Source organism: Pelobates fuscus, chromosome 10 (assembly GCF_036172605.1).
Source record: "Pelobates fuscus isolate aPelFus1 chromosome 10, aPelFus1.pri, whole genome shotgun sequence".
Lineage (NCBI taxonomy): Eukaryota > Metazoa > Chordata > Amphibia > Anura > Pelobatidae > Pelobates > Pelobates fuscus.
The window spans coordinates 35,399,524-35,413,406 of NC_086326.1; the positions used below are offsets into that span (position 1 = coordinate 35,399,524).

General features: G+C 38.8%; 1 protein-coding gene across 1 annotated transcript in view; it reads left to right on the forward strand.

Moving 5' to 3' along the window:
• Positions 1-13,883, forward strand: part of RBM20 (RNA binding motif protein 20) — a 207,336-nt gene that overhangs the window by 166,543 nt on the left and 26,910 nt on the right. Inside the window, exons 6-8 of the mRNA XM_063434598.1 lie at positions 3,610-3,753; positions 4,628-4,759; positions 13,641-13,720. Of these exons, the coding sequence (XP_063290668.1) occupies positions 3,610-3,753; positions 4,628-4,759; positions 13,641-13,720 (356 nt within the window). The remainder of the gene's footprint in view (positions 1-3,609; positions 3,754-4,627; positions 4,760-13,640; positions 13,721-13,883) is intronic.

Genomic DNA, 13,883 nt, shown 5'->3' on the forward strand with positions numbered 1-13,883 from the left:
ACAAAAGTACAAATACACATAATACATAGTGATACAGTGTAATCTGTTAGAATTACATTACTGTATCAAACCTTTTCACCTCAGATTTGTCCCAGTGCTTTGTCCAGTGTCCTGCCTGCACTTTTACTGTTCCTTCTGCCTGGAAACTTGAGAACGTCCATGGCATTCAAAAAGCGTCCCTTTAGGTCGAAAGTGGTTTTAGACCAGCTAGAAAACAGCGATAGTGAATTAGAATCACTTGTACAATTGAGCGATAGTGATTCACGGGAAAATTCGTCATCAGACACTGAAAGGGACGACAGCGATGATTCTGCGGCTGAGCTCAGTAATGTGCGAACTTGGTGCTCTATTGACTGTGGTACGGATCAGGCAGCGCACCCAAGATTCCCATTTGCTGGAGCATCTGGTATGAAAGTAGATGTTCAAGACAACAACCACTTGGCATACTTACAATTATTTGTGACCGATGAGGTTATTGAAAAAATAGTTACTGAGACAAACCTGTACAAAGAGCAACAATTAGCTAATCTGCATCAGAAGTTTTCAAGAAGCAGAAAGTGGGAACCAATGACCGAAGATGACATTTGGAAAAATCTCTAGGACTAATAATACTTCAAGGAGTGGTGGGGAAACCCCTGCAGAAGTGGTATTGGACAACTAATCATTTCCCTGATGATTTTCCCTGATCATAAAATTTTTACACTTCGAAAACAACAAAGAATTTGATGAAACTACTCATTCTGCACCAAAACTAGAGAACATTTTGGAAGTATCTCAAATGATTCTAAGTAATTTCCAACTGAGCTATGTGCCAGAAAGAGATATCAGCATAGATGAAAGTCTAATGGCCTACAAGGGAAGGCTCAGCTAGGTACAATACATTGCATCAATGAGAGCAAAATTTGGCGTCAAATCCTACATGCTATGCGAATCGTCAACTGGCTACATTTGGGATTCACTCATTTACACTGGAAATGGAACAAAATTCAATCCAAAATACAGCAACTATGGAATGGCAACATCTTCCGTTCTTTAACTCATAGAGCCATTGATAAATCAGGGCTATTGCGTAACAACCGACAACTTTTATACGTCTCCTGAACTTCATGAGTTTCTTCTGAAAACCAAAACAGATGCCTATGGAACCGTTAGGGCTAACCGACACGACATGCCGCCAATGTTTGGCAATAAGAAGCTAAAGACTGGAGAAATGGTTGCCTGGCAAAATGATGGCACTGCGATGGCGTGACAAGAAAGATGTGTGTCTAATGAGTACAGTTCATAATACCTCCACTGTTATGGTACGCACGGAAGGTGGAAAAGAAATCATGAAGCAACAAGTAGTGATAGACTACAATAACACCATGGGAGGTGTCAACAGAGCCCACCAAGCAATGACATTCTACCCAGCAATGAGGAAACAGCAAAAGAAGTACTACAAGAAAATCTTCGGGCATCTTCTTGAGCAATGCTTGTAGAATGCCTACATTCTGTTAAAAAAAAATAAGTGACAAGCCTGTGGTTCATTTTGACTCAATTTGGAAATTTGCAGAACGTATCTTTGTGAACCCCCAAACACCATCAATGGCTGTGAATAGAGCTGGATGTCGTGCTGTTGGCGTTGTGAACCCGGAATGCCTGACTGGTCGTCACTTCATGGAGTACATCCCACCAACCGAGAAAAAGTCAGCACCTACAAGGATGGCTGTGGTTTGTTGCTCAAAGCGAGATGACAGTGGAAAGAAAATCAGAAAGGAAACCAGGTTCCATTGTCCTGATTGTGACGTCGGACTTTGTGCAGTCCCATGTTTCAATATTTTTCATACCCGGGATGTTTACTAAACTAATATGCAATGTCTAGTATTACAGTGACTAGTAATATTGCACCCTTGTTTGGACAAATTTCAGTGTTTTTGGTTTGATTACATTATTAATTAAATTTATTATTATATTATTATTTTTTATAATTATTTATTATATTATGATTTATGATTTCATGTTTCAAACTTTATGATACCTGGGATGTCTACTAGACTCTTGTTTGGACAGATTTAAATGACTTATTCCTACAAAACAATACAAAACAATGTACCACTTTACATTCAAAAATACTGACATAATCAGACCACCAAGGAGGTGGATTAGATTAGATAGATGTTGTTTTTTAGCCACTAAGAACAACAGTTGATTGATTTTGTATCTGTTGCGTTCTTCCAAGGATGAGTCAATTTTTGCCATGGTTTACCAGCTTTAATGTCCTAATTTGGCAGTGAAGCACCCTGAGGATACCCCTTATCAGCTGTTGTATTTCAAAAATTGTTCTTGACAATAATTCATTCTTAGACTCCTATCCTTCAACTCTAGCTATGCTGTTTGATAAAATATATACAGAGAGGGACCAAAACCAGAATTTAATGACTATAGTGGTTTTCCGGCTAGAAGTTTGTTTCCTGTATGTCTTTGATCACAAGTTTGGGAATCATTAGAGGGGCAATATTCACTTCCAAATAAAGCTACAGCCTTTATACAGAGCAGGCTGGAGATACACTTGGCCGTTGGTTTAATCATAAACAAAGTGGTCAGGTTTCTAGAAAAGTCTAGCCATGCACTCTGCAAATAGATATTTATGTCTGCACCCGGCAGATGCAGGGTGGTATCTTACTCGATCTGTATTAATTAATTTTATTTCTCACAGCTTACTGGCAAGTATTGAATTTTAGGAGGGGTTAGTGTAGCTTAATATTGGCTTCTCACGAATAAATCTCTCCAAATGTTTTATAGCGCATTTCACAACAAATGAATAGGCCTAACATTGAAGTTAAACTAATGAAAGGAATTACAATGCATGTTTGATTAAACAAAATGTATAGACCAACATAAAGATAAAATGTCAAAAAATGGTGTACATCAGATAAAATATAAGCTGTGCTCATTATTTTTATAAATGTAAATTTCACCAAGAAAATATAAAACCATTTAAGCTGGCAAGGATGTGAACATAACATTTACAGTACAATGGGCAAAAACTACAGAGCAATAAGATTCAGGATATCAGCTGTGGAGGGGGAGTAAGGTGACACAGTGCAGTGCAAATGAATGCATGTTTTAACTGTTATAAGAGAGGGAAAGTTGAAATAAACTAGGTTTATTAAGGCATGATTACCGTCGACTGAGTTCCTTGGTTGATTTCATTTTAAACTGAAATGGCTGACAATTACTTTTTTTTTTTTTTACTGCTGTACATATTGGAAAAGAAGCTTAAAGGGACAATCCACTGCCCAAATACAATATACCGGTAGACAAAAATCACTGTTTAGTAGTTATAAATTAACATGCATTTTTTCATTGGAGTTCATATAGACTTCCTACTGCAGCTCAATCAGAAGTCTTTGCAAAGGTGGTGCTCTAGATTTTGACTATATGATTTTTTTTTTATTGGATAGCTTGTTTATGCGATGTTGAGTTTGATGTAGTGCTTTGAGAGTCCCCTTTAAAGTGTTCACATATGTTTGGAAGAATCAAATGTTACAAATTGCCATTCCACCATAAATATATATATATAGATACATGTATTTGCTTTGGTAACCTGTACTTGGTGTTTTATCACAGTTTGCCCAGAGGAAGTCCAACACTGGTCGAGTGGTCCATATCTGCAACCTGCCAGAAGGAAGTTGCAATGAGAATGATGTTGTCAATCTGGGATTACCATTTGGGAAAGTAACCAACTATATTCTTATGAAATCCACAAACCAGGTATCTCGAATACACTTAGCCTCTGCCCGGAGTACGGTATTAAGATAAAGTGCCTGTGGATGTATTAATGGATCAGATATTAGTGTTTTAGTCATTACATTTCGAGGCTTGCAACATTGAAATAGCTAAGTTGGGAAAAAATCTCCAACTCAGCCACTGTTTAGTGAATAAACCACTTAGAGATCTAAAATATGATATTTTAGGAAGCCCCACTGCAGCTGTTATCTGTTTACACACAGCCAAGTCCTTTGCTCCCTTGCTAATGAACCATTTTGTGTAAAGTGATCAGCAGCACGAATCTTGCTTACTTAATCCATGGGTCGGCTTTCTCATTGAGGAGCAGAGTAAGCGCAGTCCATAGTTACATAGCTGAAGGGAGACCTGCGTCCATCAAGTTCAGCCTTCCTCACATGCAAACAATGTGGACCAAATGAACTGAGAATTCGGGTGCACTGAAGGCGAATGAACATTGAGAATGAGCTTGCCCAAAGAGCGGCCTATGAGATAAAGTAGTAATTACCGAAATACATAAATAAAATAACATCTAGATAGATTTCATACATAATTGTAATATGCTAAAATTAAATCTGTCACTTTAATGAAAAAATGGGACATACTATCAAAGAAAAAAGTTTTATTTCAGTTCCTATTTTATGTTATCATGTAATCTTGTATACTCTAATACAAAACTTTAATTTAATTGTAGCACTCTAACTTCTCGCATTTTACCATTATATTTGTATATATTATCCTTAACCTGTTCCTCTTAATTATCCTTTCTTATAACTGTTTAGATGATTTAGATCCAGCCCCGAGTTATAATAGATCTTTCTTAATCACATGGAAAACATTTGTTTTTTCTTTCTTTGACAAGGCTTTTCTGGAAATGGCTTACATAGAAGCAGCTGAGGCCATGGTACAGTATTACCAAGAAAAGCCTGCGATGATAAACGACGAAAAGTTACTTATCCGCATGTCAAAAAGATACCAAGAGCTGCAGCTTAAGGTAGGTAATCATGTCCTATTTCTTAGTAAGGAATCCTTACCACCTATTGTACCATCAGAGGTCTTCAGTTAGACGGCTAAGAGTTTGCTTATTTCCTGAGCACCATAGATCCTTGGTAAAGAAACTCAATACACTCTTAGAACAATTTGAAAGCTGCTTGATTGCTCATTACTTACTCTGATTTGCAAAATGCATCTGCTATATATACGGAGGCTAACTCCTTAAAGGGACACTCTAAGCCCAATAAACAGTATAGCGGACTGTAGTGGTTATGATGCAAAGAGTCTTTGGGCAATGTGTATCTGTCCCTCTTGGTGTCTCCATACTGTAATCTCTGCTGTGGTTTAGCTAAAGCAGAATCTGCATTACCTATCTAAGTCTTGGTGACTATGACAGGTTGAGAGCCTGATTCCTATTACAGTATAGTAAATCAGGTTCTATATATTTGCTGATGTTACAAATTGAGAATTAAGCTTCATATACTCTGCAGGTGTAATGCATCAGGAAATAAGATGTCTGCAGATGTAATGCATCAGGAAATAAGATGTCTGCAAGTGTAATGCATTAGGAATTAAGATGTCGGCTCTGTTGGGAATTAAGGAATGGGAATTAAGTTCTCCGCTGTTGTAAAGTATTGGAAATTTTCTGCTGTCGTAAAAGTATTGTAAATTAAGCTGCATATTCTGCTGGAGTTATAATTGAAACTGTAGCTATATATACCCAGCTGGTGCAAAGCACTGGGAATGAAGTCATATACTCTATTTGTGCCCAAAATAAATGGTTTACTTTAATGGCACTGCCTTTCCTTTGCAAGGAACCCATATGACTCCGGAATAAGTCGAATAATGGGTTTAGAAGAATGTGTCTGGTCATATAACATATTACAGTTGAATAATTTGTAGCATACATAGTTAAACTTAAAAATGGATTGCCGAGCTAATGTTTATGTACAAAATGTAATAATTTAAGATACATCGTGGCATCCTAATTACAAAAACACAGTTGGGGCTGACACAATGACCACCAACCCCTACAGATGGAACTTAGCTTAACTTAACTAAGGTAGAAATATAGAATGGATATCGGTCCTTAGATTTGGCCTGGGCTTAACACAGAGACAGATAAGATAGTTGCCTGGAAACAAATCAAGGTCTGAATAATGACTTAAATAGGCCTAAAAGACAAATGATTGCCTGGCGTCAATTCTGTGACGCTAAATGGTGCAAAGGTGATATTGTAGAAATGATGCAGGTAACAGTGCATTGGAACTAACACATGGAGCTTGAGTGCCATATAAAGTTACTGATTACTAGCGACCAGCAGCAAAAATGACTCGGATAGCTGGAATGAGAGGCAAAATGTTGCAAAGCTGGGGAAGCCCTAATAGTAATTCTCTGAATTACTCACCTGTGTATCTTCAATTTAGACTTGTATTGGAACCACACAAAAGTAGGTAAAGTGATACAATCTGAAGAGGACGCACTTTACTTGAGGATGAATTTGGGCACATTGGGGTAGTGGGCAGATAAGAAATTTTAACGCATTTTTGTATATATCCCAATAAAAACTAGTCACAGGTTGCAAAGACCAATAAGGTAGTATTATGCATGCAGAGGGGTTGGACTCACATGTTGAAAACATAATTTTCTCTTTTCATTGGTCCATGGTAAGATTCAATATTGAATATGCATACGTTTTAGGCATCAGATATCCAAACAGACTTCATGGAATTAGACAAAATATAGAGTTGGGGTAAAAAAGTACTACAGAAAAAAGTTACTATCAGGGTTTTTAACTAAAGTGAGAATTGCAGGGAATTTAAAATAAATTTCAAATTGAAGGCCAAAGTAGCCAAACTGAAAGCAGAGCTGATTGAACTGAGCATTTTTTTGTTCTGGTATTTTGACCGTAAATTTTAATTTCCCCTTGAATTCCCTACAATTCACACAGGTGTGTGCTGTTGAGGCTCAGACTGTGTGCATTATTTTAATAAGGAAGTCTGCCTGGCATGAGGGGTGTGGCCAAAGAGGCAGGCTTATGCAGCATTCATAATTCATTAAAATATGTATTTATTTTTGGGGAAGAGTTAAAGGGACACTATAGTCACCAGAACAACTACAGCTTAATGCAGTTGTTCTGGTGAGTATAATAGCTCTCTTCTGGCATTTTCATGTAAACACTGCCTTTTCAGAGAAAAGGCAATGTTTACATTGTGCCTAGGCACACCTCCAAGTGGCCACTCCTTAGATGGCCACTGGAGGGGCTTCCTGGCTCAGGGCTGCACAGTAAGTAGCCCTGTTGTTCAGCGTCCCCACGCTCTGCATGGAGACGCTGAATTTTCCTCATAGAGATGCATTGATTCAATGCATCTCTATGAGGCATCTTGATTCAATGCATCTCTATGAGGAGGTCCTGATTGGCCAAAACAGCATTTGGCCCCGCCTCATGCCGATTTTAGCCAATCCAATGCTTTCCCTATGGAAATAAGGTGAGTTTTAAATGTTAATAAGGGGGCTAAGAAAGGGACAAGCCACCTAAATGGTGGGTTAAACACTATAGAGTCAGGAATACATGTTTGTGTTCCTGACCCTATAGTGATCCTTTAAGCATGCAAAAAAATGCAGCATATTAAAGATTTCAAAATCTATCAAAGGCAAATGTAAGTTATATCGGTGCCTGTAGAGTCCCGTTAAGTTTGTTGGATTCTAATTAATTAATTTATTTTTTAACACCATTATGTTTTAGTTCTCAGTTGTGTGAGTTTTGCCTCCGTTAGAGTAAGCCTCAGTGAAAGTCCATAAATGCCCCATTTGTGTAGCATTCTCAGCTGCATTCCACGGGCACCAAATTGCATTCACACAACAAGATATGATTTCTTACTTTATGGCTATTTTGTGAATGACTGCCATTGTTTTTTTGTTTCTAGGTATGTTTTGTAGTGTTTTTCTCTATCCCATAATCAGACTGATGACACAGAAAGAAATTCCCGGCAACACACTTTTGGTTAGAAATGGAAACCACATTCTTGTCTAGAAGACAGCTGTGTCAGCCTCATTTTGTCAGTGACTCTGCTGTTTAATTATTTTTAATTAGTGTACAAATCTGGCTAACTGTGTGCCCTCTAGATGCCATACAGCTACAAGTTATATCAATATCCCTGGTATCAACCGGCTGCTAAGGATGCACCTGCCAACAGTAAAACAAGTGACACTTTGAAAATAAATAGAGCATACAAATCAAATTATAGTAGCCCTTTGAAGTTTATTTTAAAGGGATTCTATAGTGTTAGTCAAGCATAAGGACGTACAGCGTAATTTAGGGGGCCTATAGTCCGGTAAACTCTAGTGGCTGTCATTGTACTGCGGTGTAAACATTACACTTTCTCTAAAACTGCAATGTTTAACATTGTAGGACTAAGGGGGCATTAAAGGAACACTCCAAACACATAAAGCACCCTAGCGTGCTGAAGTTCTTTATGTGTGAAGAGTGTATCTCTTTTTTTCATTTTTCAACTGTTTTAGCTCAGTTGAAATAAACTCAAGAGACAGCAATTGCCGAGAGCAACTACCTTGCAAAGACTTGCAGTGGGAATTCTGTGATTAGACAGCAACAGAAAGTCTGGGCTGGGGAAGATGAGGAAGTATTGCAAAGGCTGCAGACTTTTTAAAGCTGTTTTTAGATATACCACAAATTAAAAACAATGTGTAATTAAATGCAAGCATGGTTTCATAAATAGTGTTTTTTTATTTTTTTTTTATTTAAGCAGTAGAGTGTCCCTTTAACAGTCTACTACATTGTTTGCTCAGAACAGCAATGTGCACTGCAGATGTTTGTGGACTAGTCTTCATGCAATGCTTAGCAAGGGTTAGAGGTAGTAAAGGCCATTCAGTAAGTCTCCTGGATATGTAGTAACCCAGGCTCACAGTGTGCCACATTTTCATAACTTAGATCTGCTGTAGCAGAAGCCTATGTGGATTAAGCAGTTCTGCACAAGTAAGGTCAGGCTTAAGGTGATTTCTTTATTTGCAATGTGCAGCAGAAAAGAGAATATCATTGATCACACAGAAATAATAAATATACTTGAATGTGGGTTGAATGACTAGTATAGAATCCTTGCTAGGAAGGATGGTCCCCATTTAGACAATTGTGTGCTCCTCTCAGTGAGTTGCAGCATTACTTTTAGCAGTTGTTACGAGGGGTATGTTCCCTCACTTAAGAAATAGAGTTAGAATAGTGCTGAAGAGTTATAGTTAGCAACTATAGGTAGGAGAAGCTTAAAGGAGCACTATAGTGTCAAGAACACAAAAATGAATTCCTTACGCTATAGTGTTAGAAACACTATCTAGCCCCTCTGGTTCCCCTTTGATCCCCTAAATATAGTTAAATCTTACCTCTACTCCACTCTGCTGGTTCTGGCCCTGCCCCTGATCTGCCTCCTTGGCTGACATCATCAGAAGTGATGTCCCATAGGAAACCATTGGATTGGCTGAGATTGTCCATATTGATGAACTCAGCAATAGAGGCGGCCCAGGGCGGAGCCAGATGCTGCCCTGGCCAATCAGCATCTCCTAGAGATTGAATCAATGCATCTCTATGAGGAAAGTTCAGTTTCTCCACGCAGCACTGCCCCAGAAAGCACCTCTAGTAGCCACCTGAGGAGTGGCCACTGGAAATATCCCTAGGTTGTAATGAAACCCAGTCTTTTCTCTGAAAAGATACTGTGTACTGCAAAAAGTCTGCAGGGACAGGCTATACTCACCAGAACAACTACATTAAGCTGTAGTTGTTTTGGTGACTATAGTGTCCCTTTAAGAATAGCTACAGTCAGTAATATTAATATTTCAATAATAGGCAGGAGTCAATGTTACTTGGCTTACGCTGAGCAGGAGCTGAGTAATCTGTTCACAGAGTGAGGGTCAGTAGCAGAGGACAGTCCGAGGGCTAATCTGAGGGGTGGTCCGTTTTCCATGCTGGGTTCCAATTCCAAGGTCTGTGGCAAAGAGGAGTGTGCAGTGGGTTGTCCTTGTCCTTAGCCAAGGTCTGTTTGTCAGGATGTCCTCCAACCGTGTAGGAGATAGGAGAGGTGGGCAGGAGGCAAGCGATATCAGAATGCTAAGCCAGCGGTCTACTACCGTGAGATGCATCCGAGAGAGATAAAAGGTTGCTGTGTAGAAGTCAGTCCGTATCGACTGCAAAGGGGTCTGTCTGAAGGGGGTAGTGGTTAGGAGTAATAAAGGATTTAGAGAGGGTCACAGAGAGTGGATGCTAATTGTGTCACAATCCAGCAGCAGCTACAGGGAAGCATGGGAAACCAGACTCATTAAGTGAGTCCAGAGGACCTTTAAGGCAGGCAGTTAGATAAAGTCATTGTTAAATACCAGAGGCATGATACTGTTGGACATACATGGAGGTACTTGACGCAAATTGAAACTACTAGTTTATACTTTCAACTTCTGTCCTTCAACTGGATGCCAGTTAGTAAATTGCAACTATCTATGCCTACTTGATAGTAAGTTGGTGAACTAACTGCCCTGCCCAGCTGCTGGGTTACAGGGATGAGTAGCACTTATAAGAAATACTTAGCTCCGCAACAACTTTGTGTACTGGTGCTGACATTGTTCCATGATGTGCTAGATTTTATACATTATTCATTCTCATTTGAATGTCACTTGAATAATATGCCGGACTGTACCAGGGCAGCCTTGCATAAGTACACTAATTTGTTGTTGCCTCCTCAATAAAACACTTCTACCTGCTCATATTATGTCCTCATTACAATATATTGATCTTAGCAGGAACTTGTTCTGCCTTATTATTTTACATGGCACATTTAAGAAGCAGACATGTCTGAAACCATTGTGATTGTATCAAAAGGGTCAGCTAATGCTCTCAGCCAATCAGCTGGCTTGATAAAGACCCGGTAGGGTCAAAACGTTGCTGCTTTTGCCCCAATAAAGCTGCTATTTTTGTTATCCTGGAGTGCCTGAATCGTTATTTACTCAGCCAATCAGTGACTCCCCATTCAAAAAACTGGCTTGGAAAGAAATGTTCCTTTTTTGTTCCAGTTTTGTGATTGAGGAGCCACTGATTGGCTCTCAGCCAACCAGCGGTGCCCCTGCCCGGCAGCACTCAGAAGCTAGATGTTGCCTGGGAGGGAGTGGACATCCCTTCTGGAGGCAATTTAGGAGTTAAACGGTTTAACTCCTTGAGGTAAGAATGCCTCCAAGGACCTCCTGGCTCCATAACAACTTAATTAACAAGAAATTGTTTTGGTGCCTGTAGTGTCCCTTTAAAAATGTATGGTTTTGGTTGTTAGTGTCCCTTTAATTGTTATTGAGATATATATATATGTATATATATATCTCAATAACAATTGTAATATATATAATCTAATTGTTGTATATGTTCTATGTTTTGTTGAGTAACATTGTTTTTGTACATAATCCACAGAAAGTGGCTCAAAATCAAAAAGGGTATTTTTACTGCTAAACACTCTATATTTCAAAGTGTCTGCTTCCTATTCATCCAACTTCGTGTTTAGTGAATCACTCCCTTCTCCAATTTATTTTTGTAAAGAGCACTAGCAGAAAATTGCGTATGTTTCTCATTGTGGATAAACCACCCACGTTGAGAGGAGGTAAATGTATCTGCGTTGGGGAAATGCACAGATGTGGGAAACCTGATGAGCTTTACATTTTACACAAGAGCAGTTATAGAGAATAGTAAATCATCGATGAGCTGAGTGTTATTAATAGAGTGAACTTGATCGCTAGAAATGTGTGGTATACATTAAAAGAGAATTAACCCCTATAGATGGCAATGCTACGCATTTAGGCTGTTTTTAGATGGTCTCTGGGTGTGTTACATAACTTTTGCGCAGAGTGTCTGTACATTCATTAGCAATTATGTGCTAGTGAATGGTTTTAAAACGGGCTTGTCTATGGCAGCTGTACAACCCTGTGACCTCTGCTTTGCCTGATGATATTCCTAAGCATATTCTCTGGAATACTCTCTTACGTTATATGCAAACTAATATGTGGAGATCACAGTTTGGATAGATTTACCATCTTTTTAAAGTCTGGTATTGTGTTGATAGGTAAGGATGTTATAGAGGAGAAGTCATTTTAATGGTAATGGCAACTTCTAATAGCTAACTAAATGTTAGATTTATGTTGTGCTTTTATTTATTTTCTTTGCTAATATCATTTTCACTACATGCAAAACAGTGCTGGCATTGCCTGGTATCCGTGTCTCCCAAATGTCCCTATTTAGAGTAACAGTCCCTATTTTGGCCCAAAATCCCTCTGTTCCCATTTTCTAACCTAAAGTTCCTCTTCTAGAGGCTCCATATTCTTAGTGTGTCTGAATATAAAACATAGTTTCATAGCAATAATACTCCCAGTAATGTACCTTTAAACAATAAATGTGTTCAGATGTAAATCTGTGTAAATAAGATACATTGTTCTGGTTGTCAATCACTTTTTAGTTGTAAAATCTATTATTAGTAATTCTCAGAAAAATTTCTCAGAACAGCATGCCCCTGGCCACTACCTCACTCACACCCCTACAATTAAAGTGTCCCTCTTTGTCCATTTAAAAATTTGGGAAGTATGCTGGTATCCAATGCAAATTCAAAAAAAGAATCCTATGTAGTTCATAGAATCACAGTAAGAAACTGTTATGATAGTGAAGTTAAATAGTAAGGTCAGTGATGCATTTATTGCTGCAATAGAGGACTTTTCCTAATGTAGGGTATATCAGGATACCCTGTGTGTTGAATTGTTTTGTAATGGAGAGTTGTACCAGTAGCTAGAGCAGCTTCTCAGAAATAAGAAAGCTTAGAATTTCCCCTTTTTGCATCTATTACAATGTAGAGTATTTCTATTTCATTTTTCACTTTTGAGATAGAGCATAGAACTACAACTCACTGTTTTGGTTATGGTGCCAGGAATCCCATGGACCTGTTTCACAGTTTAAAACGTACTTGGTTCCCCAAGCTCATGTGGCCTGGCATCTTCTTCATATGTACTATTTACCTATAGGTGAAGAAATTACAGGATTTGAGGCACGTGGAGATCCAGGTAAGTGTGTTATCTTTCAAAAATTGTTTAACTACTTACCGTGTGATGACACTAGGGGATTCCTTGCACTATAACCACTAGAGAGTTTTGTTATGGTTTTAGACTTTGAAGTAGAGTGAAATAGCAGAATAGCAAAAAATGTATTTAAAGGACCACTATAGTCACCCAGACCACATTCAGCATGCAGAACGTCCATAGGAAAGCATTGAGAAATGCTTTCCTGTGGGCGTTTTTAATGTGCGCGTGGCTCTGGCCGTGCATGTGCATTCCGCTCCACTCAGGAGCTGACGTCGGAGTGGGAGGAGAGGTCACCAGCACCGAGGGAGCCTGGCGCTGGATTAAAGTAAGTAGCTGAAGGGGTTTTAACACCTTCAGCCTAGCGGGTGGGGGGGACCTAAGGGTTATATAGCGTCAGGAAAACAAGTTTGTTTCCCTGACACTATAGTGATCCTTTAAAGCTGTTTTTTTTTGCACATCTTGTACAGAGATGAGGCAGATAGGGAAGGAGGAGCAAGGCTATGTAGGCGCCTGTTAAAGGACTCGAGGAGTGATTATGGTCCAAGGGTTAGGGCAGCTGGGCGTTGGAAAACCACGCTACACCACTGGGTCAAGATGATGGTTTAAAATAAAGACTGGCAAACAATTAATTAGCAGTAAAAAATAATTCAAATTTGTAAAAAGTAAAGGAAGACGTTTTTGAATTAATCAATGCATGGTTCAGCAAGAAGGAATTATAAGAAAAAATAGTTATCCATCAAACCATTTTTTCCCGGTCTGACTATATTTGTTTGTTTTTGCAGAAACCTGGTAAGAATGTTGATGCCATTATCCACGACATCCATTCGCAGAGGGAAAGAGATATCTTCCGTGACACAGACAGGTATATTTCAATTAAACTCGATATGATTATGTCATCATTGACCTTATTTATACTAAGATGGAGGTCCAATGAGGGTTATATTTACATGCTAGGTGCATGTAGACACAAAATTTTAAGGCATCCCCTGGGCCCCTTCACCACCAAAAAGAAAAGGCAGATAAAA